Source organism: Apus apus, chromosome 11, assembly GCF_020740795.1.
Source record: "Apus apus isolate bApuApu2 chromosome 11, bApuApu2.pri.cur, whole genome shotgun sequence".
Lineage (NCBI taxonomy): Eukaryota > Metazoa > Chordata > Aves > Apodiformes > Apodidae > Apus > Apus apus.
This window is the reverse complement of record NC_067292.1, coordinates 2,163,369-2,187,340: the sequence shown is the minus strand read 5'-3', so window position 1 is coordinate 2,187,340 and position 23,972 is coordinate 2,163,369. Positions and strand designations below refer to the sequence as shown.

Here is a 23,972-nt window from a genome sequence, read left to right as displayed (position 1 = left end):
TGCAAAATCGTGTGCACAGTGTGTTAATTTTTTAGCTTTGATGCTATGGTAAGTTTTTTTTCCTTACAAAACAACAAAAAAAAAAGGAAACCGATGAATGAGATACCCATCTCTCCTGATCCACAAAAAAGATGTGAAAGCAGCAACTTCCCTAGGAAACAATAGTAAATGAATGCTGATACAATGGTAAAATAAGCTAGATATTTCCTGGAACCAAATGATTCTTCATAACATGACAGAAAAAAAGTTGGCACATACATAAAATGCAAGATAGACCAAAAAAAAAAGAAAAGAAAAAAAAAAAAAGAGGATGTAAAAGGTGAGGAAATAAAACAACAAGAAATATATTGTTATATGTTATTTTGTTAGGGACAACAGACTAACAGGACAACAGGGTGTATTTTCTTCTATAAAATTAAAATACTAAATTGATGTATCAGCACCTTAAAATTCTTACTCATTTTTTTAAGGGGAAAGGAAAATAAGAATGGATTTGATGTAGGCACTTGAGTAAGTTACCATGGTTTAAATCATAGAATCGTAAGTTGGATCTAGAATCATAGAATCTTGGGTTGGTTGGGTTGATATCTAAAGGTCATCTAGTCCAAACCCTCTACAATCATCAGGGACATCTCCAACTAGATCAGGTTGCTCAGGGTCCCATCAAGCCTGACCTTGAATGTTTCCAGGGATGGGGCCTCTACCACCTCTCCAGGCAGCCTGTTCCAGTGACCCAACACCCTCATATGAGAGAACTTTTTCCTAATGTCCAACTAAACCTACCCTTCTCTAGCTTGAAGCCATCACCCCTTGTCCTATGCCCAGAGAACAGCTCTTCCCCAGCCTTCTTATAGGTTCCTTTCAGGTACTGGAAGGAAATTTCTTCACAGAAAGAGTGGTGAGGCATTGGAACAGGCTGCCCAGGGAGGTGGTGGAGGCATCATCCCTGGAGGTGTTCATGAATGGGTAATGTGGTGCTGCAGGAGATGCTTTAGTGGTCATGGGGGGTGTAGGGCTGAGGGTTGGACTTGATGATCTTGAAGGTCCTCCAACCTTTATGATTCTATGATTCCAAGGTACTGCTGCAGCCTTTCCTAGTGATAAGTTACTATTTTTTAAATTATGTTGCTGTTTGTGATCAAAGAAGTAGACATCAGTTGGATGCTGCCAGCATTTCCTGCAGTTAATTTGACAACTATAGGTGGAGAGTAGAATTGGTTTGACAACAAATGTTTTCAGGTTTGTGTTGTTTTAGCTGAGAAATGATTTACTGGTTGTACGAAGAGGAGCAGGGTCTCACGTCCTCAGCAGAATATGAGTTAATAATCTCTGGATGGGAATGTGTTGATGAGAAAACAGGACAGCTTTTAAACTGGATTTGGTTTATGATGGCAAAGACTTCTACTAGCAGCTTCCCACAGCAGATAGTGCACAGGTATTTTTATCCCTCTTTTTCTGGGTGGGACCTGGCAATTGCTTGAGTGCAGCAGGAATTGTCAAATCTGTGACAGGGCAAGCCTGGGCAGCAAAGCCTGAAATAATCCTGTGTGAAAAGTTAATTTATAAGCAGTTTAACCTTTGACCTTCCTAATCTGCTTCTGAAGGAAGAGAACACAACAAATACATCAACAGACTCAGCTAAACAGTTACAAATCTGGAAGGAGAAGCAAGGGTTTTCCTGACACACCAATTGTTAATTCCCAGGCTCATGACAACCTCTTTAATACTGAGAAGAGTATCTTGAGAAGCCACTGTGAGCACTTTGGAAGAAAGGCACAGCACATCTGCCTCTGTCATCATCAGTTTCCTGGGCCAAGGCATGAAACCCCTCAAGCCCTTTTCTCTGACTCTGTAACTCCCAGACAAATGAACAGGAGAAGCTGCTGGTCCCCTGGGGTCTTGAAACACTTTAGAAACTGGAGCTTCTGTGACATGCACTGTTAAACTTCATACAGGTGCCAAAATCCTGCAGTGGCCTTAGTGAGTCTGAACATGAGGAAGCTGCAGTGGCTGAGAACAGCATTTCAAGCAGCCGTGGCAACAGCCACATGTCTGTAGATGTCAGGGTAGACAATTAAAGCTGAACCAGAGTAGATTCAGTTGCATGTCATGACACTGCAGAACTGAATTAAGCACCTCATTTAAGGCATATTTTAATGCCGAAGTTTGAAAGTCACCACTGGCCATGCTGAAGCTGAAAAACGAGGTATGAGGTTTGTCTTGTTTGGGCATCCCCGTGATAGATAAGGATACAGCAAAATAATCTAGTGTTTGCCTTCTCTCAGAGCCACTCGCATCCTTTCTCCGTGCTCCCTTTTTGTGCCGTTGCATGTTTTTATGAGGTTAACAGAAGGTTTTCCGCCTTCTCCCAGTCGCTCTGTTCTCACACCCGCCGCGGGAACGAAGCAACAGGAGGCTCAGACGAGCCGCTGCGGCCCGTCCCGCCGGCTGCCCGCTCCCCGCACCGGGCAGGGGGACCCGCTCCCCGCACCGGGCAGGGCGGGGGGACCCGCTCCCCGCACCGGGCAGGGCAGGGGGACCCGCTCCCCGCTCCCCGTGCCGGGCAGGGGGACCCGCTCCCCGCGCGGTGCCGGCTCACGGGCCGAGCATCCCGTTCCGGGGCTGCCGCCGGCGCGGCCCCGTGCAGGCGGCTCCGGAAGGGCCGAGCTGTGTTCGACCTGCCGGCTGACAGCTCCGCCAAGCCCTGTCGCCTGGTAGGTCTGGAAATGCTGAATAAAAAAAAAAAAAACACATCAGAAGAGAGAGAGAGGTGTCAGCGGCGCGTGCGGCCGCCCCGAGCTGCCGGCCCCGCACAGCCCGCACGGCTGCGCTGTCTGGACGGGCAGGGCTGTCGCCGTCCTGGGGCGCACGGAACACCCCGCTGCGGCGCCCTGCTCCGAGCGAGAGGGTTTGGTGGAGCTGTCAGGGCTGCGGCCGGGCCGGGCAGGGCGTGCTGCTGCGGGCGGCTAGGGGAGAGCAATGGGGGGACGCTGCTGACTACAATTCCCAGCATGCACTGCCCCCGGCGCGGGTACTACAGGTCCCGGCCTGCTCGGCGGGGGCGGCAACGAGGAGGGCGCCGCGCTGCCCTCTGGGAGTTGTAGTCTCCGGCGGCGGCGCGGCGCTGAAGGGCGGCCGCGGGGCCGCGCCCCCAGTGCGCCTGCGCGGCCGCTGGGGCGGGGGGGGGCCCGCGCGGGAGCGGCGCGGCGGCGCCTGCGCGCTGCGGGGAGGGAGCCGTCTCGCGAGGAAGGACGCCATTATCGCAGCCGCCCGACAAACACCACGAGAATTCGGCACCGCACACGGTAACCGCGGCGCCCCGCGGCCGGACGGCTGGGGCTGAGCTCCCGGGGGGCCTGACCCGGCCGTGCCCCAGCCCCGGCCTTCACAGCCCTGCCGCTCCCCGCAGCGCTGCCGCAGCCCGCGGGCCGCCGGGCGGTGGCGGCTGCGGGGAGGGGCCGGGCGGGGGGGCCGCGCGCGCCTCCGCCCCCTCACCCCGCCGGGCCGGGGGGGCCACCGGCCGCGCGCCTCCCCCAGCGGAGCCGGGCGCTCCGGGGCTGCCCCGCATCGCCCCCCCTGCCCCGGGCGGGGATCGCCCCCTTGCTGGGGCTCCTCAGCGCCGGCCCCTGCTCCCGCTCCCGCTGCCGGAGGCCTCGGCCACCCCCGCGGGGCGTCTGAGGCGGAGGGTCTGCTCTGCCCCTGGAGAGCCCGCCCTGCCGCTCCCCCGCCTCCCCAGAGCTCGTGTGTTCCCGTCGGGAAGGCCGGGGCAGGCCGGAGCCCCCGCTCGGGCCCAGCACACGCGGCGCGGCAGGCGCGGCTCTGGGAAGAGGTGTCGCTGGGCGAGCTCCTTCCCTGCCCGGCGCGGGAGTGACGGCTGGGGCTGCTGCTCTTCCCCTGCCTGCTGCTGGGGGCAAGAAATAGTCTCCTGAGGCTGCTCTGCCTCTCTGGTCATTTAGTCCCAGCCTGGGTTTTTCACAGCCGCGCCGGGGCTCGTGTTTTCTGCTTTCTTCGTACTGGCGAGATCTGTTGGACAGCACACTCGGTCTTCCCTTTTTCCTTATTTGCAATTCAAGTGTTGCTTTTTAATTTTTTTTTTATTATTATTTTTAAATCCTTGTGCTGCGGGCAGTGGTGTGCTTAACCAAATATAGTAAATTTATCCTGCTATGGGGCATATAGTTGATGTGTCCGTTTATTTTTAGAGCTCCCTAGGGAATTATTTTTGGCTTTTTTTTTTTTTTGAGTAAGTAAGTTTGGATGGTTATTAGTAACTGAGTTATTGCTTCAGCGGAAACAGCTTTTGGATTGTTGTAAAATGAGAGTTTGGAGCTTGCTTTTTTTTTTTTTCCCCTCCCCAATTTTTTTTTTGCCTTCTGTGTGAGGTTACCTTTGGTGTAGCACCCTGTTGAGGGCAGGCTTTCAAGAAGCAAACATCAAAGTTTGTAGAATTTTCTGTACTCCTTATTTTAACAATTAAAAACCCAAACAACAAAAGCCTTCGTTTCAGTAATTTTGTAGCACAGCCTCTTGAAGCACTGATGTTTCTCTGTTAGAAAATAACAATATAAATTTAAAATGGATGCCCATTGAAATTGTCCAGAATAACAAGAAATTGTTTCTGAAACTATGAGCCTTATTCTGTACATTAAATGACATCTTGGCAGTAGTTCAGTTTTCAATGATACATGAAAAGATGTTAGGAAGAAAGACTAGTTAATTTATTAAAAAGAGTAAAAAGATTTGAGTTTGGATTTGGGAAACATTCCACCTCCTTCAAAGGATGAAAATATTTTCTAACATTTTTATTTGTGTTTTAATTTTTTATTTTTTTTTAATTTATCATGTGTTTTCCATGAACAGTAGTTTAGTGGCTGAATTATCCAGCCATGTTTAATTTGTTGTGTGGTTACAGAACAGGTGTTACATTTTAAGGTTCTTTTAAAGGAGTAGTTGATTAATAAAATTCAGACTAATTGAATAACGACATTAAGAGTACAGGAGTAGTATAGTGCAATTATCGTGTTCACAGTTGAAAGGATCCCATCAGCACATGTTCTGCTAAACATGTTTGAAAAAGCTTACTTCCTGCCTGTGCTGTTTTTAACACAGTCCAGCACAAGTTTTTTTTATACTGTTTTGGACTGAGTAGGTGAAGAAAGATGAGCTTCTAGTCATAGCTCCAGGTAACCAGCTGTGTTGCTTACCGGTTTACCTTGATTGTGCAAGGAGTGGTGCTGTGCTGGGGGAGTCAGACCCACGTTAATTAACACCAACGTGCTCCCATTTGCGAGCACCTGGGGTTGTCTCTGGTCTTCGCCTTGAGCTTTTTTCCCTAATCATGTAAAGCATTGTTTGTGCAGGAGGAATAAATGCCTTTATTTTGTCAGAACTTGAATGTCTTCATATCTTCCAGTGAAGAATGCCTTGAATTGAAATGGCTGTGATGTTCCTTAGAAAGTAAAGGCTCTCTCAGGACACTAATGTTGAAAGGAAGAGATGGGCATTTCTCTTTGTGCCCAGAAGCTCTTGTCCCAGAGATCTACAGAAACTGGTCATGTGAACTGAGCAGAACAGCAAGAGGTACTTGTAGGAGGAGACTATGTGAAGCCACTGAGTAGCATCAGAACTAAATGTCTATGTATTCTGAACTTTGCCAATAAAATTTTTTTCACAGATTTAATTTCCTTTAGTTTGAAACTTGGTATTTAGTTGTTAACTACTGAAGTAATTTTATGTTTTCTGTTTTCTACATATTAATTAAAAGGCTAAATCATAATATTTTTTCAAGTAAGAATAATAAAACATCTTTAAAGTCATGTCACACCTGTTTCCTTGCAGTTTTAGGTTTTTAAAGCTACTGTTAAGCACTTAGTTTTGCCTCCTGCCTGTTAGACTGTGTGTTGAAACATTAAGCAAAAGTGCACTAAAGGATTAACTTCATAAAATCCTTTGCATTGGGGACTTTAAATAAAGTAATTTGTAATGTTGTCTGTTGAACAAAATTATTTTATCTTGCTTCCTGATGGTAAAACCCTGACTTAGACCACTCTATGGAAAAATACATTAAGTGCAAATTTTCCTCAGGAAATTGGAGCACCTGTGTTTTAGGATGAAAAAAGTGCATCTCTCCCACATGTGGAGTGGATTAGTATCAACTGTAAAGTTAAACAGCCCTTTCTTCTTTGCTCCTTAGACCCAAATGTGTCTGTTAAATACAGCAACTTACCTCTATCATCCTATGAATATATAGTCTTGCAGGTTTAAAGCTGGGGTTGTTTTTAATTTTTTTTTCTGAAGGAGGGTGGGAAAACAGGATCAGATTGTGCTAATGAGAGTATTTTAGCATGTGAAGAACTACTTGGTCTATGTTTTTCTACTGAATTGATGCTCTTCAGTTTATCTTCCTAAGTATTTTTGGTGAGAAGTTAAAGATACTAGTTTTAACCCCGTGTTTTAAAGCAGGGGTAAGGTCTGTTTCAACAGGTTGTTTCCTTTTTCTAGGCAGCTGTAGGAGGTAAATCCATCAGAGGGCTTTTAAGTAAGCAGATTACTTGCTGCACAGTTCATGTTGGTCATCGTGGTTTTTGACAGTAGAAGCCTGTGCCAACACTGGGGTCTGTCTTTGTCCCCCTGGAATTGCTGAGATCAGAAAGGTTTTCCAGTGTATACAAAATCAGCAGCAGACATCCTAGGAAAAATATGAAATTATTAAAAAATTCTATTATTCCTTTTTGCTGTCAATGATTCTGTTTTAGGTAAGCCAAACACCTGAGAATAAAGCATTTTGCACAGATTTCCCTTGAAGTTCAGGCAGGTGCTTGTCATAGTGCACACTGGTCCTGGGGTGTCTTCTGTATTTAGACTGAACAACTTTCTGAGGCCAAGCCCTCAAGTGATAGAGCAAAGCCTCTTTCCCGCAAAGAGGAAATTAAACTGGAAGGTCACGGTATTAGGAAGTCTTAATTCCTTCTGATAATGCAAAAATGTGCACTAAGCAAGGGTGTCTTAGCACGCCTGAGGAGGTCAGGTTCAGGTGTGTGTCTTATTCCCACATGCAGAAGAGCTCGTTTAACGTTAAGGAATAACATTAAGGAATATGATGGTCAGAGGAGAACAGATCCTGGCTCTGTATCCCTGCTCCACTACACAGGCCTGTCAAATGATGTACTGTGGGAGAGCACCCCAGGATGTGCCCACAGCATCTTGGAGCTGAGGAGAGTAGCAGCTTTGGACATGGAGCAGTTGAGCCAGGTGGAGGTGGCTTCTCAGCATTGCTGTTGTGTTACAAACCTGCATGGGGCAGGATGTTTTCCTTGGCAGTCTTTTCTGGTTGGAATTTCACTGATGGGGATTTTCATCATGCAGTTCCAGCCCTTGCAGAGCGTGGAGTTGGAAATGTGGTAACAGTGGTGAGGTGGGACCTGTGCTGTGTTTCTCAGGGTGTGCGTGGCTTGAGAGCACAGCTCCCAGATGCAGGGCTTGGGAACTGGTCTTTTTGTTTTTATCTAGACAGCGACAGGTCATTTCTGCAGTGTATCTGATCCTTGAAGCACATACAGGTAGTTTTCTGCACCAGCTAAAGCTTCTGAATTATTTCTTACTTGGCTTTAAGTAGAGAAGGCTGTAATTCTTTGTTTGAAAAATATAGATGTTAAACCTGGAGACATGTCAGAGCCAGTTTATAGTTTGATCAAAGGTATATGTACTTATGCCTCCTTACTGCTGTGACTGCAGTTTGAAATGTACTCTGAGTTTAGTGCTATCTTTAATGTTTCACAGCAAATAATAATATCCAACCTAAACCTGATGTTTATGAAAGTGAATAATTAGATTTTTTTTATTAATTAAAAAGCCCCATCCTATTGACCATAACTGAAAGAGTTAATTTTTTTCACTTGTAATGGTTTTTCCTCAGAAAGCATGAGATTGTGTTACTTTTTTTTTTTTTTCACATTTTGGATAATTTGTAATAAAACAAAAGAACTCCTTTAACACCACACTCTTCCCCCCCCCCCCCCCAGTTATCATACACTTCTTAGCAACATTTTCAAAGTAATAATTTTCTGTTTACACTAAATTGCAGTGTTTGGTCTGTGAAGTGATGTCTGCTTTGGTAGAGCTAGTAAGACAGTTTTTGTGTTAGGAATTCAGTAGTTGAGTCTTACTCAAGTCAGATTTTTTCTATATAGCATGGTTGCTAGCTTATTCTTTGCTCAGCCTTTCTTCTAGGTCTCTTTATAAACCTGGAATAAATGTTGGGAGGTTTGAAGAATCATGGGCTCTTCTGGTGCTGTAGCTGGTGGCATGTGGTCTCTGGTGCCAAACTTGGGGATAAGCCTTCCTGTGGAGTCAGCAAGTCTCCTGCCATATTTTGTGTCTCTTCCCACTGAGGCACAGCCCAGCCCTCTGAAGCTTCCTGACTGCCAGAGCCTCTGAAAGAGGGAACCTTCATGGAAAATTTAATCTACTTTAAAATTTGTTCTTTGGTAAACATTCCTTGTTAAATAATTGCATTGAGTTAGTGGCCTTGCCATTTCAGCGGTCATTTTAAGTTTAAAGCACCATCTGTGATACTATTAATTAAGCTGTTTTCTTGACTACAAAATATATATTTTTTTTATGAAGGGGAAAAAACTGCTTTGTGATGCTGAAGTGATTAGACAACATAATGAAAAACTGGGCTTTCAGAGGTGTAAGTTGAAAACTGCTAATTTCCTTAATCTCTGGAAGTTTTGTCTTTGAATTTAAGTACTTGTAGGATTTTTTGGTGCTAGTATCAATAAAAATTCTCCATCTAGTGGATGAAAACAGCAAAACAACTTGGCCACATCTGGTTCTCTGTACAGCATTTGCTGTCTGGGCAGCTCTTGTTTCATATTTGCTGGTTTTCAGCCATATGTACAAATTGTGCCTGGCATTAATGACCTGTGTCCTGAATAATTATACCATGGTGCAGAAAAACTGACCTCTACCTTATGGCTCCCAATCTGCAAGCACTTATGGATATCCAGTCCATATGGGCAGTCTCATTAAGTTCAATGGGATTATATGTCTGTAAAATTAAATTCAGACTTTTTTGCATGTCTAAGCACCTGAAAGTGTAGTTGTAATAGGTGTTAACATATGCTTCCTAGCTCACTTGGGAATAATTATCAAAGATGTGGCAGTGCAGGTGTTGGCACATGATAGCAAAAAGGGCGTTGATGCAAGGTCCACAGAGAATTTGTGCTGGAGTTGCTGGTGTATGTGGCCACACAGTCAGTGCTGCCATTCCTTGTGCCAGAAGGTGTTGAGCTGGTGTGAGGACACTGGGAAGCAGGACAGTGGCATTTCTGTCTGAGATTGTGTTCATTGTTTTAGTATTGTGGCCAATGGTAGTGGATTAGAGGAGTTTAAAAAAGGCATCCAAGTAAAACAGTGGCTTGTACAGGGTGGAATGAAAAAAAAAAAAGGGAGTTTCTAAGCAAAACAATAATAATAATCATAACCATGTGAGCTTTCATAGCAATATTTGAGAATTTCTGCTGCCCTGCATGATTCTGTACTCCCAAGAAATTTCAAGACCTTGTGTTTTTGGAGCAGCTGTTTTCTTTTTTGTTTTGCTATCTGTATTTTAAGAACTTGTACTGGAGTCTATCAACATAGCATCTCCGTGAATGGTATTTATTTTATATAACTATCTCCAGAATGTTATGGCTGGTGTCCCTGCTTTCACAGATAAGGAACATTTCTGTCATGTTTTGGGAAGATGGACTTTTTCTTTTTTCTGATCTTTGGCTGAACCAAAGATGCCTGTATATTATTACACTATTTTTTTTAAACTGCTAAACTGAAGTGCTTGTGTAGTTTTACTATGAAATTTACTTAAACCACAATGTTTTAACTTGCCTTGTAAGGTGGATTGAGAATAAGGATGGAAAAGATGCTATGAAAGATAAGAATCTTCTCCTTTATAGTTTTTTGTAGTAATGAAGATGTGTAAATTCTGATGTGATTTTTTTTTCCATTCTCCCCCCATAATTATGTTCAGACTGCAGCTTCAGAGAGTTGAAGCATAAGGGAGCCTGGTAGCTCTTGTATTTAAATAGCATTTAGCTCTGCTTGCTGTTGTTGCTTTTAATGATGTTATTCCGCATCTGTTACAGTGTATTAACATTTGCACTGATGTGGCTCCTTGGGGAATTATTCATTAGTGTTGGAAAGCTGTGGTCCAGCTGCCAACCAAAGTGCATTTGTCTTAGGGAAAAAGCCAGACTCTGGGATTATAAAAATGTTGCAAGTCATGGAGCAGGACTAAAAGCATCGTCAGGTTCTGAACCTTGTAGTAACTTCATGGATCACGTGAGATCAACATTTCCCAGTGCTTTCCATGGGACTAATAGAGATTGTTTCTGTGAAGACATGGCAGACTTCTCAGTGCAGGAGATCTGTTCCCATTTAGCCAGGGTTATCACATGAACATGCTGGTTATTCTTCATTAAGTCTGTCAAGTGAAAACATTTGGTTTGTACTTGAAATGCCTTTTTGCTGGTTTTGCATAATTTGCTTCCAGAGTGGATGAAACTGAACTGCACAAAGACCTTCTTGGTGTGGATTATTCTTTGCACACAGATTTACAGCTCAGTGGTCCTTCTGGGATGTTGCCTTGAAGGGACAAGAACTCGGGGACGTTGAACTGACTTAACTAAAGCACTAGAGTTAAAAAGTATTATGTCCTCTGTGGATCTTCACTTTCAGAGAGAAGATGATCTTTATACCATAATCCCTTTACAGCATGAGGTCATTGTACTGCTGCATAACACTGTCCTCCCAGAGGATCAATGTACTGTGCATGTGTAAAATACCTTCTTATCATGAGGTTTGCCTTTGTAGTCTAGCTGGTGTGCTGTTTTGGAAAACTTATTTGTGTCAGCAAATCATAGCTTTAGCAAGACAAGTACCTTTGTTTTTTCCACTCATGGCAGGTATGAGGCTCAGAAAAATAATACTATATATATATATTTTGTAACAGAAATTGCATACTTTAAAATTTGCCTTAATTCATTTAAGGAAAAGTGAAGAGGAGGAAAAATATCTGGGGCTTTTGGGCTGGGCAAAGTAAAATGGCATCCTTCAGGATTTTCACAGAGAAGTAAATGTTTATCATAGTGCAAATTGAAGTATGAGACAAGTTTTTTCCTTTATCAATAGCACTGAGAAATATTAACCAGGGGAGCATTAGCTGCTCAAATAACAGAAGTTCAATTAAACGCTCTTAAGTAGACCAAAAAAAGTTTTTGTTTTTGTTGGTTTTGTTTTTTTTTTTAATACAGCGTTTACCCTCACTTATTAGTATGACAGAGAAGATTTATGTTTTGTTTTTATCTGTTAACAAGGTGTTGGATGTTTCTGATTGTACACTTTGGAATGATGCCTTGTGACTTTGTAAAGCCATCAGATATTTCAGTAAATAGGTTTGTTTACAAGGGACTGCTCAGAAGAATTGTTCTGAATTAATGTCTTAAAATAGATTAAATTGCATTAAACTTTTCTGTGGAAAAGCTAATCTGGAATTCAGGTGAATTTAATTTAGTTGCTTGCAAATATTAATTTACTTAATTAAACAAAGGCTACTTTAATTTTGTGTTAAGTGTATCAGTCCTGAGTTAGAGTGTTGATGGAGATATTTAGTGCACTTTATCCAATCTGCTTTAAATTTATACCTTTAGTTTTTTCCTGAGTGTTCCAGTGCCAGAGCCACTTCCTAGCAAGTGGTTGCAGGAATGCTCGAGGCTTTTTGCTCTCCTTTTTGGCTTTGTTTCTGAGTGTGAAAAGCCAAGAACAGGGAGGAGTGTTTGTCTTTACTTTCAACTCACATACATAGGAAAATGAATATTTTAAAGTTTTGATGGGTGATGAAATGGACTTACTATTAGAAGATTTAGTTCTGTTACTCCATATTGATGCTTGCTCTGTCGTGGAATCTTAGGACTGTTTTCTTAAATTTTGAAAAAATATTTTTCCTTTAGGAGGTAAGAAGGAACCAGTGCAATATATTTGCTATGTGTGATTATTTTCATTAATCAAAGTGATTAAAATGTTAGACAATTTCTAGTTTGTACTGCTTTATTCAACAGGAATGGGTTTCTGTTAGGCTTTTTTAGCCAAGGATTACCAAAGTAGTGTCTGGCCTGGGGTGGGGAAAAGGTGCACAGTAAAAGATGTAATCTGGGACCTGACTACCTGATGCAAGGAAGTGTTAGAAACATTTGAGGTAACTGAGATGTGAAGGCACCCAGGGCTGAAGTGGGAACCGAGGTGGGAGGAAATGCCTTTGATACATACTGCAAGTTGGGTAGGAGTTGAAGCAGTCCTTTCCAACCCTCAGGAAAGCCCTTGGGGAGGGGTGGTGAGTGCAGTGTAGATCCATCTGAACAGCTCAGCCGGAGGCAGTTTGGCTGGCCAAGGCCCCCCGTGGTGTCCATATTCCTGAAGTATTTTCCATTGTCTGATATGAGCTGTCTTCCCATACCTCTCCCCCAGGTAATGGCAAATTGACTATAAAATATTGCTCTTTTGATCAAACTTCCATGTGCTGGCTGGGGGAGAAAAGATTGGCACATTTCATGTCCCTGTTGTAGTTCCTCCTTGGCTTCCTGGCTTTCTGTTAAGATTTTTTTCTTATAGCTTAATATTTGTTCCAGGTAATAGTTCAGCATTAGCTTTTTAAGGCCAATGTACATAGACTTAGTTTTGAATTAATGGGGACCAGGGTTTCAGCCAGAAGAAAGGAAAAAAAAAAAAAAGTTGGGAAAATGTAGCAGATTTCAAGTATTTTAGATGAGGAAATGCTGGTAAATACTTCCCTGAGTAAAATTTGTGGAAACTACATTGGCAAAGTTATTATTTTGAATTTGTCGACTGAGGCTTTTTAAAGCTGATAAAACAATCTTAACTCTAACCCTGTTAAATTTTATCAGGCTTTTACCCTTGGTTCAGAAAGCAAGGTTAGGCCACTGCAAAAATTTTCTATGATGAATTGAAATTCTGAAGGAGTGTCTTATTCAAGTTGTGATGGCTGCTGTGGTTGCTGTGCCCAGTGTATCCTTGGGCACTGCTTTCCTAACCCACACATCCAGCAGTAATAACAGATTTGTTTGTTTTCCCCTTAGTTTTGATACAGAAGCTCACTGCCTCTGGTGACAGCACAAGTAGGTTTAGTTTTGCCTGTTGAGAAGGCAAAAATGTGTTCCCTCATGGTGTTGGCTCATCATCCCTGAGCTGTGTCTGGCTTACTGAAATTGTAATAAAATTTGTTTAAATGGAAATAAATACTAATGTTACGAAGATACATTGCTATGTATGTGCAGTAGCTGTTCTGCCAATCACTGGTTGTTATGTCCTTTTTTCAAGGCTCTGTGGCAGAATGTTTTGGTACTTTTTTGATGGGAGGATAAGTACTTTCAGATTATGAGCCATGAGAGCTGAAGAGCAGATGTCAGAAGCTTGAATTTATTTTTTGTTTGTGTTGAAGAAAGGTTTAATTAATGTCTGATTTTTTTTTAATAAGGAACTTTGGAAAACTAAATGCATGCATCACATGAAGTGGATTTAAACAAAAGCATTGCCAATCCCTTGGAATGTTTTCTAAAATATTGATGCATTTGTAGCTACAACACGTGAAGTGTCAGTGAAATCTTGAATTGTGTAAATAGGCAAAGTTTTAGAAGTTGGGGTTTGTTCTAGGTTGTCCTTTTTTAGTGTTTGGAGTGGCGGGTGTCTCCCTTCAAGTGGAGGGCAGGGTTCTCAGCAGTACTAGCAGTATTATGAAACAGTAACTGTAGCACAGCTGGTTTATTATGTTAAGCCTGGCTGGTTACCAGGATTTCTCAGAAATGGCAAATATAATTTGCCAAAATGACATCCATATGCACTAATGTATTGCCAGTTTTTTTGGGCCTGCTGCCACGGTCTGTGCTGTCCCAACAGCTTTTCACCACAATCAGAATTTCAAATGACTCAGTATTGGCAGTGCTGGTATTTTGAGTAAACAATTCTGATACACGGGGAGTCCTTTAGAGCTGGGCTTTCACAGTGCACAGCAGTTGCTCAGGCCAGTCTCAAAATTCTGCTGTAGGTTGTGTTGCTCTCTGCAAAAAGTTGAACTCCACCTGCCTGGCTTGATGGCTTTCTTGTGCTCCAGTGGAAGAGGGGAAAGAGGAAAATCTTTATGCATAGTTGGATTTGATTCAGTGTCAGTGTTAAGGGATGAATTACCATTTCCATTGGTAAACCTCAGGTTCTCTCTGTAGAGTTTTTTCTCCAGGTTAAAAAGGAAAAATCTGCTGATCTCTTGGTATCCATTGTCCATCCCTTTGTAAACTGTGGGAAAGCACAAATATGAATGGTTCCAGTGATTTTAATTCAATTTTACAGGCTAAAGGTTTATCTTAAAACACAAATAACCTTGACATGGACTTCCAAGCCAGCAGTTTAGAAATATTTTGGCTTTAAAATCAGGACCATATTCTGAAAATAGTCTGATCAGAAGTGAGCTGTAGAAAACCAGGGAAGTTCAATAGCCAAGAAAAAAGTCAAGCTTTGCTTCAAGTGCAGTTGTAATTAGCTGCAAGGAGGTTCCCTGTTCTCCCTGGATGTTTTTAGGGGCCTGTTATGATTCATATGTGAAAGGATCTTGTGTGCATGTAGATCTGAACAAAATGCAGTAATTGCAAATCTGATGTGGTTTGGGAGCTTCACGTGCTTTTGTGACATCAAGACTAAATGCTAAAGTCTAATCACTTCCAAGAGCTGGTGATAATTTGTGAATTAAACCCCTGTGATTTAGAAATGGTCTTGCATGTCTTAAAACTTTTTAACGGATCTTCTGTTTTAGAAGAAAACATTTAATTTTGTATTTTATGCTGAGGAGCTGCCAAATCTCTGAAGTTAAATGTTCTCTTTATCCATTGGGAAAATGCAGAAAAATGGATCAGCAAGGAGAGCTTTAACTCTTGTCTCAGTCCTAGTATAGAAAGAGGTTAAGTGCTTTGCTCTTTAACAAGGGTAGTGAATAAAGTAACACTTGATACCACTGGGTGATCACTTTGTAGGCTGGTCACTTCTGTCAGGAGCTGCACCTCCTTTTAGAGAGGAAGAATGAAAAAATAAAGGCAGTATTGATATATCAAGTATACCTGTATTAACACTCCTCTTGCTGCTGTTTTTCAGGATTGCATGACTTGCACAATCACTTATCTGGGGACCTGCAGTGGTATTTGACTGGATATTGTGTCCTGGTTCTGAATGATGTCAGAACAGGATTTGGCAGATGTTGTTCAGATTGCTGTTGAAGACTTGACTCCAGATAACCCAGGTACAGTAGAGATGGTAGTGATGGCATAAGAAACATCATGGAGAGTATTTTCCATTAACAAGGTGGAAGATTGAACTTTCCTGGAAAATATGAAGCAGTGCTGCAGATTTTTTTTTTTTCTCTGAGGGGCACTTGATAAAACTACATACCCAGCCTTCAATAGCTTAACTGGTGTATCTGCAATATCCTTTGGATCAGCTAATGTGACGACTATGCTGCCTTGTGTTATGTTCCTAATAAAAAAATCCAAGGTAAAGCTGGAGTGTTACATCCTCAGTGCATTTGAAATGAAGTCTTAAATCTGCATTAATGTCTTTTTGAGAAGAAGTAAATGGTTGGCATATATTTGAGAAAACCCAAGTAAATGTAAAACAATATATACAATATTAATTATAAATGCCTTTTACATGTTTTTGTCTTAGCCATTTAGTGTATATTCTGTTTGAGCCTTGTCCTCTTGTTGTATAAACTATGGCAATGCTTGTTTTTCTTCACAGTTGTGTTGGCAAATCATGAAGTGACAGATGATGATGTAGAGCCTGGCCTGAAACGTCAGCGTATAGAAATTAACTGCCAGGATCCCTCTATTAAGGTTATGATAATGCCTTTCTCTGTTTTTATTCCTAATATCAATTAAGTTGGCTTTTTTTTGAAAATATATTAAAATTAAAAAAGTAAAATAAACAGTTTATACATAATACTGAAATTATTATAGCCTTCTTGTAAATATTTATTCACTTTTGTGCACAAAAAATCTGCGTGTCTGGCTCATCTTCCAGTGTAAAATCAGTAGCAAGAATTTTACAGGCAATATAAAATGTCATCGTAATTAATTCTGGTGACTCAAGCCTTATGTTTGGTACCTTTTTTGATAAAATGTATTAAGTTGACCTAGGAGATGAACTTGAGTGTGCATTTGTATTATAATTTGTAGATAATTTCCTAATGTTTTAAGTTATTATTTTAAGCTAACAACCTTCTCCTGCCTGTATTTCCTTCTTCAGCCTGTATTTGCCTTCAGCCTTCTTCAACCTTCTTCAGCCTGTATTTGGTTCAAGTGCAAGAGCTCAGGCTTTTCTGTACTTGCATAACTTGCCCTGCTCTTCTCACTAGTGTGGTCTAGGTGGTGGTATTTTGGGTTTTGTTGTTTTCGTTTGTTGTGGATTTTTCTTTTTTTCATCTGGGAGCATAGGTATGGGAGTGGTATTTTAATGCCATACACATTAAGTAGCGTGTAATTCTGTATTTTTGAAATGGTCATAGAAATTGAAGGTCTGTTAACTGAAAGAGCACCGGGGGAGCAGTGCTGCAAACCAGCTTGATTAGGTGTGTAAGTTGTAACGGAGGGCCACGAGGTGGCAGAGTCGCTGCTTGCAAAGGGCGACGTGTGTTTCCTTCCCCTTTAATGGCGATTTTTCCCAAAATAAACTAAGTACAGGATGCTTTCTTTTGAATAAAATTGCTTAGGAAAACAGATTTTATTTATTCGCTTTCCTTGATTTGCTGCTCAGGAGAAAACTTAAGTGAGTGGCATTAATTATCTCTGAGGTTATTTGTGTTGTTATGATTTCCACTGTAATCATCTGAATTTATTGGTTTGGGCAACAAATCTTATTTAACTTTATCCAGGACAATGCGTTCATAGATTGATAATCCTTTTGTTTTTACATGTATTGAATGAAAGGCTTTGGCAAGTCCTTTAAAATGACTTTGTGGTCTATGAAATCATACTAACAAAGTGCTTAGGTGAAAATGTGTTTGGCTCAGATGCTTTTGGCTTCTAAATAAAGATCTGGACAAATCTGAGAGCTCCTGGATGTCATCAGTTTTGTATGTGGCTGAATTTTGTCACTAGGTTTTCCAGTCACATTTATCTGGAGCTTCCTTCTGTGTATGTTGCTGAAGATAAATGCGTGAGTCTTTAAAATCAGTTTCCTTTGCATTCTTTCTAGTCATTCCTGTATTCCATTAATCAGACAATATGCCTGCGGTTGGATAGCATTGAGGCAAAGCTGCTGGCACTAGAGGCTACCTGTAAATCACTGGAAGAGAAGTTGGATCTTGTCATGAACAAACAGCACAGCCCCATCCAAGTCCCCATGGTGGCAGGTTCTCCTCTTGGCGCTACGCAGACGTGCAATAAAGTCCGATGGTAAGAAAAGAGCAGCTTGCTCATCAAAGTGCTTCTAAAAATAAAGTCAATCCATTTCTTTGGCATCCAGCTTTGCAGCTTTCTGTACAGCTGTCAAGAGCTTGGTGTGTTGCTTATGAATGCAGAATTAATTTACCTGGAAGGTAATTTTTGTACCAGTTTTGTGATGTTAGTTAAAATGAGCCACTGGTCGGTAGACAGTTTGCAGCTATTTCCACATTTCATTTTGACTTAAACCAGACTGACTCATCCATCCTCTGGAAAAGTCTCATCACCTGTTTTGGGCAGACTTTTTAGACTTGCTTTACTTTTATTTATGTGGCGGTTTTGACTTAATGAGTTCATCATTCTAATTGCTTCTTGTTTACTTTAATTCCCTAGAAATACAATAGATTTTGGTTTATGTGCTTGTTTTCTAAAGATTCTTTCTAGAATATCTGTGCTTATTTTGGGGTTAGAAGTTGGAGATGGAAAACCTTTTAAATAATCTAACCCAGTTTGATGAAAGAGCAGGTTTCACCTGCAGCACCTTTATGTATGAGTTGCCTAATACATACCTGAATCTTGGTGTGCATGTCATTTTACCATGGAGATCATTCCAGCCAGAGAAATAGGCTTATCAAAAGACTTTTTTGTCTAACAGCTTCTCCCTCCTCATTCCTCTTTCTATAGCTACAAAAAAAATTAGTACTCCTCTAAATAATTACTTTTTATTCTCCTTTACAAAGGTGCATAGGCAGCTTTAATGTCATGCCACTGTAGTCAAGATATACTAACTTAATTAATCTTTTATCAGTCTATTTTTCCATCTTCTGATCTTTTTCATCACTCTCTGAACTTTCTCAATATCTGAAAATTACTTGGAATGTATTTTTGGTATGTTAGTGCAGTGTTTCAGGTGCATTACTCTAGAGCTCTACAGAAAAAAAATGATTCCTTGCTTTATGTTGTGGGACTCATCCATGTGCAGTAAGGAAAAATAATCAACTCATCACAAATGTTACCTTTTGTGTACTAGGCCACTACTTGCTACCTGATATATTTTTTTTTCTTTCACTTTCAGGAAATAAGTATTTTAAGAGAAATACAATTATCTCAGGGTGGTAATCACATTTTGTTATGGTATCATTCAGCATTTATGCAACAGGATGAAGGATAACCTTACTACCCTGAGAGCTGAATGTTGGAGATTTTATGCAAGAGGGAAACACTGCTCACATAGCTGGACCTGTTGCATAATGCAGATTTACCTCACAACTGGTCATTGAGAGCAATTACTTCGGTGGGATGCAGGCTAATCTCAAGATACCTCATTGATATTTAGAAATCTAAAATTATACAGAAACCAGTGTGTTCCTTGATCTCTGTTTTGAAAGTCCAAATGTCCTTTTTATTTTCAGTGTATGTTTGAGTGCTTTTTGCTCCTTTAACACTCACCCGTCCAGTTAGGAACTACTGATGTCCTCAAACTTCGCCAACACAACTTGCCTTTTTAGATGTCCCAGTGCAATGGCTGGACCCCAGTTGAGAATTCCTTTATTGGTCTTTGTTCTTCTGCTGGTGATGAACGTACTGACCTTTGGACGTCCTCCTTCTGCCTTTTTCTATTTAATTTTTCTTTAAAAAGGTGTTGGGTCTACACTTGCCTGGGTGTTTAAAGGCTTCCCAGTCATACATTTCAGAAGTCAATTATTGCTAAGTTCTGAATCAAAATAAAGTAAGTAAATGGAATAACTCATTGGATCACAGAGCAAGTAACTAGAATATTAAACCAGTGCTTTCTCTAAATACTCTTTGGCTACAATTATTTCTCAATGAACCTTTTTTATATCTGTAATTTTTTTTTTTTGGTCATAATATTAGACATCTTCAACTTCTTACTGAGGTTTGTGCACAAAGGGCTTCAAAAACATTTTCAGAAATACACGACCCCTTTGGGAATCTATTAATTCATATTCAGTGAATGCTTTCTTCTGTAAATTGTACTATTTTGAGTTTCTAAGGGGATTTTTCAGACCGGAGGTGGTGTGGTTTTTTAGTTGTTTTTAATCTCTGTAAGCACTGGAAATCTGTTGTGTGTGTTAATGGCAAGCTTGGTGTTTAATATTTTGATTTGGATGTAGACATTTATGACAGCTGCTCAGACAGTCTGATAATAATTTAGATAGAAGTTTTGAAGTCTGAGATTTTCTGCCCCAAATATTTGTTAGTTTTGGTAGGAAGTTGCACATTATCAAATGCATCTTGCCAATAAAGCACTGAGGGCTTTTTGTTCTTTCCACAGTCTATGGCCTATATGACTCAAAAGAAAATAATTAGGGGTGTATGTGTTTAAGTTGGCATTAGTATCACTTCCATTTCAGTGTTTAACAGGATTCTCTGTCTCTCATTCATAAAAACCTTTATCACTTGTTGATAATTTCCAATTAAAGCCTGCATGGGCTGCTCTCTTGTATCAACTCTGTATTGTTCCTCCTTCCCCTAAGGTTGCAGATGGCAGTGGAGGGTTGCCAGCAGGAGTTAGGATTTTGGATAGTGATTCTCAGATTCTGAATGAGATACTTCAAGCTCCTTCTTCTCCTTCTGCCACTACAATAATACTGGGTTTGCCACTCTTAAAAATTTTGTAGTTAGCAAAAGCATTTCGACCAGATGGTGCTACACTGCCAGTGAAGCAGACTCTCCTTCTTTTTTCAGTAAAAGCCTTAGGGTTTGAGGTCTTTTGTCTTCCACACTATAATGAATTTTGTTTATAGTTTTTCTGGTAATTCAGTTACTTGCATTAATTTGATGCAGATTTAACATAATCAAAATTTGTTTTACAGCAGTGCACACAGTGAAGTGTGTAAGCTGTGCATTATAAATTCACACAGTTTGATTACTTGGTGTTATTTGTGCTTTTAAAATTAAATTAATTTCCTAAGCCTTGTCAATTTGAAAGATGCTTGGGGTCATCATGTGATGAGGACCAGGACAGCTTGGACAGAAGAACTTTCTTCTGTGTCATCTTGTGGTTGGAATTGTGTAGGTACCAACTGAATCCAGAGCTATGCACCATGGCCTGCCTTGACCATGATGTGGAATTTTCTGCTGTTTGCAGCACTCTGCACTGGCTGCTTATAAAATGAAGTGATAAAGTGTAATCTGTCCATACAGCTGTGTTAGAGAGGCCGGAGTCTCACTTTGTAACAGTTGTCAGATTTACATTTGGTGATAAGTTGTCTTTTCTAGTAAACTGAACATGTTGATTTATTGGGCTAACTCATACTGGTTTGGTTCCAAGCTGTGGTTTCCAAGTTTTTAAAAATTCTTATTAGGGAAATGAAGCAGAAGTGTTCAAGGAGACTTGCAATAAATCAGGAACCACCCCATGTTACTAGCTCCCAGGACAGAAATGCAGGGCATTTGAGACTCTCATTCTGCTGTCTCTATTAAACACACAAGGAATGATATGTGTGGAAATTCTCCAACATCCTTTTCTGAGTATGTGATTTTTGATGGCTTGCTGATGTTTCTTGGAAAGCTAGGAAATGTTGAATTCAGAAATATAATTTCTGTGCTGTCTGCTGCTCTTGATATTTTGTCTAAGTACATCTTCATGAAAGCTGGATGGTGCTCTCAATTCTTTTGTTCTTATTTATTATGATGCACTGCTATGGTACTTCATTATATACTAGTTAATGGCAGTGCAGATAAGGAAGAAAAAGATCCTTGGTGGTGTGTAATGAATAATTTGTACGAGCAGTTGAGATACAGAGGAACAATTGGCTAACTTTTAGATCTCCAAGTACAAAGATTAAGCTACAGCAAAAACTTAACAGGAGAAGGCTTCTTTGGAAAGGAAGACATTTGTAAACTGTTTTGGGGGGAAGGAGCAATAGGCCATAAAAAATATGGAAAAACTTGGACCTGTTGTATGTCAGTAAATCATCTCAAGAAAAGCAGAATTAAGCATAGTTTCATACAGGTTTTGTCATGTGCCCTCTGCCTTTTCACTGGATAAGCCTCGTGTTTCCTGTGTGGTCTGTGATGTCCCTGCTGTGGGATTTGGAAATCTTCCTTGCCATGCCCAGGATAGTAGCATATATGACTGCTGGAGCTGGTAGCTGCTGGTCCTTACCCCAGCCCCAGATTTTAGCAGGTGTTTAATATACCTTGGACCTCTTTTTGTCAGATTTGGTCATGAGAATGCAAAGTATTAGTTGGGATTGGAGAAACTGTATGATGTTAAACTTTCTTTGGGGGGGGAGGAAAGAATAAAGACTTTTAGAAAGCCTTTCCCCAGTGTTCAGTGGCTGCTGCTTAAAAATATGTGGTTGTCAGGGTTACCTACAAAGACATAGTGTTAGTAGAGTTTTTAAAATTGGAAAAAAGGCTGTCAGAAGATTCTGGAAATGGTAGCATTGATGGCAAAAATTGTTAGATTGCAGAGAGTTGTGTTCACCTATATGAGGCTTGAGAACAGCCAAGAGCAGTAGCAAAATAATGTAATAAATTAGTCAAGGGAGTATGCCCATTGTCCTGGTGTTCTGAGATTTGTCTAGATTTGTGCAGCATTTGTCCAGCCCTGCTTTTCCATCCAGGAAGTGATTGTCTCTCTTCCTCTGTCTGCAACATTTCCTGGCAGTGTGGCTATTAAAAACCTCTCATTTCTGTTCTTTATGAGGTACCATGCTGGTCAAAAGTTCCAGGAGCTGCTGAAAGTTTCTTGGATGGGAGAACTGGTGCAATGCCTGATGGCCTGTCAGTATGGCAGCCTCAAATGATAAGTTTGAAATTTAGCATGTGCCCCGGGTCTTGAGATTTATAAATCGATGAACACACAGTGTGACAGTGCAACTAAAATCTTTTATCCATGTTTTGAAGAAAATATTTCATCTGAAAGATTTCAGTCCAGAGCCAGTGTTATTTTTGTCAACCTCTTTCTATTAATCATTTTTCTGAGTGGGTAAGCCCAAGTATTAATGGTTAAGGTTGATTGCTTCAGATAACACAGGAATTTGTTTGGGTTTCACAGAACTCTCCACTATTTGTTTTTATGGGTATTTTCTGCAAATACCACTTAGTACAATTCTGCTCTGATACTTTGGACATTTTTGTTGAGTAAATAGATGTAATTGAGAACAATTTGAAAATATATTAGTTTTGGAGAGGATTTAAATTTAAAATTGGTATTTTCTTCATGCTTAATAATAGAAGTGCTTCTGATGAAATATGGAAACTCATAGGTAAATGGAATTTTTCTTTTGTTCAGATATTTCCCTTGAGCCTTTATAATGGTAACATTAAAGTAGAGACCACGTAGGTATTGGTGTTAAAACCAAATAGCTAGAATTCTATATTTTTGTGTATTCCCTTTTTCCTGTGAGTTACAAACCCCCTGACCAACCTCATTTTGTATTATCAAGTGTTAAGTAGCTTCTTCTTTTTTGTTGAATTTTTATCATAAGGATTTTAATAGATTATAATAAACTATCCTACTATGCTAATCCAGGCTTTTAAAAAGAACTGAAGAATTATTATTCTATCTCTAAAAAGTGGCTGTTGAGTCTTTGCAGTATAAAGTTAAGCTCTTTCCCACGTTTGCAGCAGTTGATACTATAACTCATCAGGTGATGTAAAACGTTATCCAAGTTTAATTTACGGCAAACTTTTATTCCCTTTAAAAAAGTTAAAAGGAACAAGTTAACATTGTAAACATTAATGTGATATTAATATTGTTACTGTCAAACTGAAATTAAGAGCTAACTGCTCCCTCCTGGCAATACACCCTCTTTGTGTCTGAAGACCCTCAATTTGCAGTAAAATTTTTAGGCTTGTTTAAAATAAAGCATATATTGAGGGGTGTAGTGTCCTTGGAGATGTATGGTCTATGGTTTCTCTCAAGGCACAGGTACATTACTCTGTGTGCTGCGAGCCTGATCTCCTGCACGGAACTCCAGGCCTGAAAAAATATTTCCCTGGAAGCAGATTCAGCCCTCAAGACAAGTCAGCAGGCAGCTCAGCACAAAATGTAAAATTAAGCTCTGTTTTAGGGGGTGTGAGGGAGTGGAGTGTTACACAGAATGTCTTGAAAATACAGTCAGAGATCGAGGATGTTAATCAGAATATATTATTAGAAAGGTTTTATTTGGAGAAACTTTGGAGTTCATCAGGCTTTCAGGAATTCTTGCCATGTTCTATAAGCCAGGTTTATTTATCCTTCACTGCAACTTATGTTAGAGCTTCTTTCTGGGGCCTCAACCAGCAGTGTCTTCAGTGCAAACCTTTAAGTCTAGGAGTGGCTGACAGAAACACAGATGAACTTTTGTCACTGTTTGGACTTGACCATGTGCTATCAAGAAATTAACCTTTCCCTGTCACTTCCGTCATCAGTCATGGGTACTGTGTGCAAACATTTATTTTAAATTACCAGTTCAAGTTTGTAGCTTCAGCCAGTAAAAGTTCTGTGTAAAATTAAGGGGT

The 23,972-nt window shown here is 40.7% G+C and overlaps 1 protein-coding gene across 5 annotated transcripts in view; it reads left to right on the top strand.

The window, feature by feature from the left end:
* The first annotated feature begins 3,215 nt into the window (after positions 1 to 3,215).
* BANP (BTG3 associated nuclear protein) overlaps positions 3,216 to 23,972 on the top strand; it is a 135,913-nt gene continuing 115,156 nt past the window's right edge. For 3 of the 5 annotated variants that reach the window (XR_007890598.1, XM_051629558.1, XM_051629559.1), the window contains exons 1-4: positions 3,236 to 5,580; positions 15,211 to 15,355; positions 15,853 to 15,947; positions 17,308 to 17,507. Coding sequence is in view for 4 of the 5 variants with exons in the window: in XM_051629558.1 (XP_051485518.1) it covers positions 15,286 to 15,355; positions 15,853 to 15,947; positions 17,308 to 17,507 (365 nt within the window). In the remaining variant the exon portion in view is untranslated. Of the gene's footprint in view, positions 5,581 to 15,210; positions 15,356 to 15,852; positions 15,948 to 17,307; positions 17,508 to 23,972 lie in introns of all 5 variants that reach the window. The other 2 variants (XM_051629557.1, XM_051629556.1) reach the window with 2 other exon arrangements.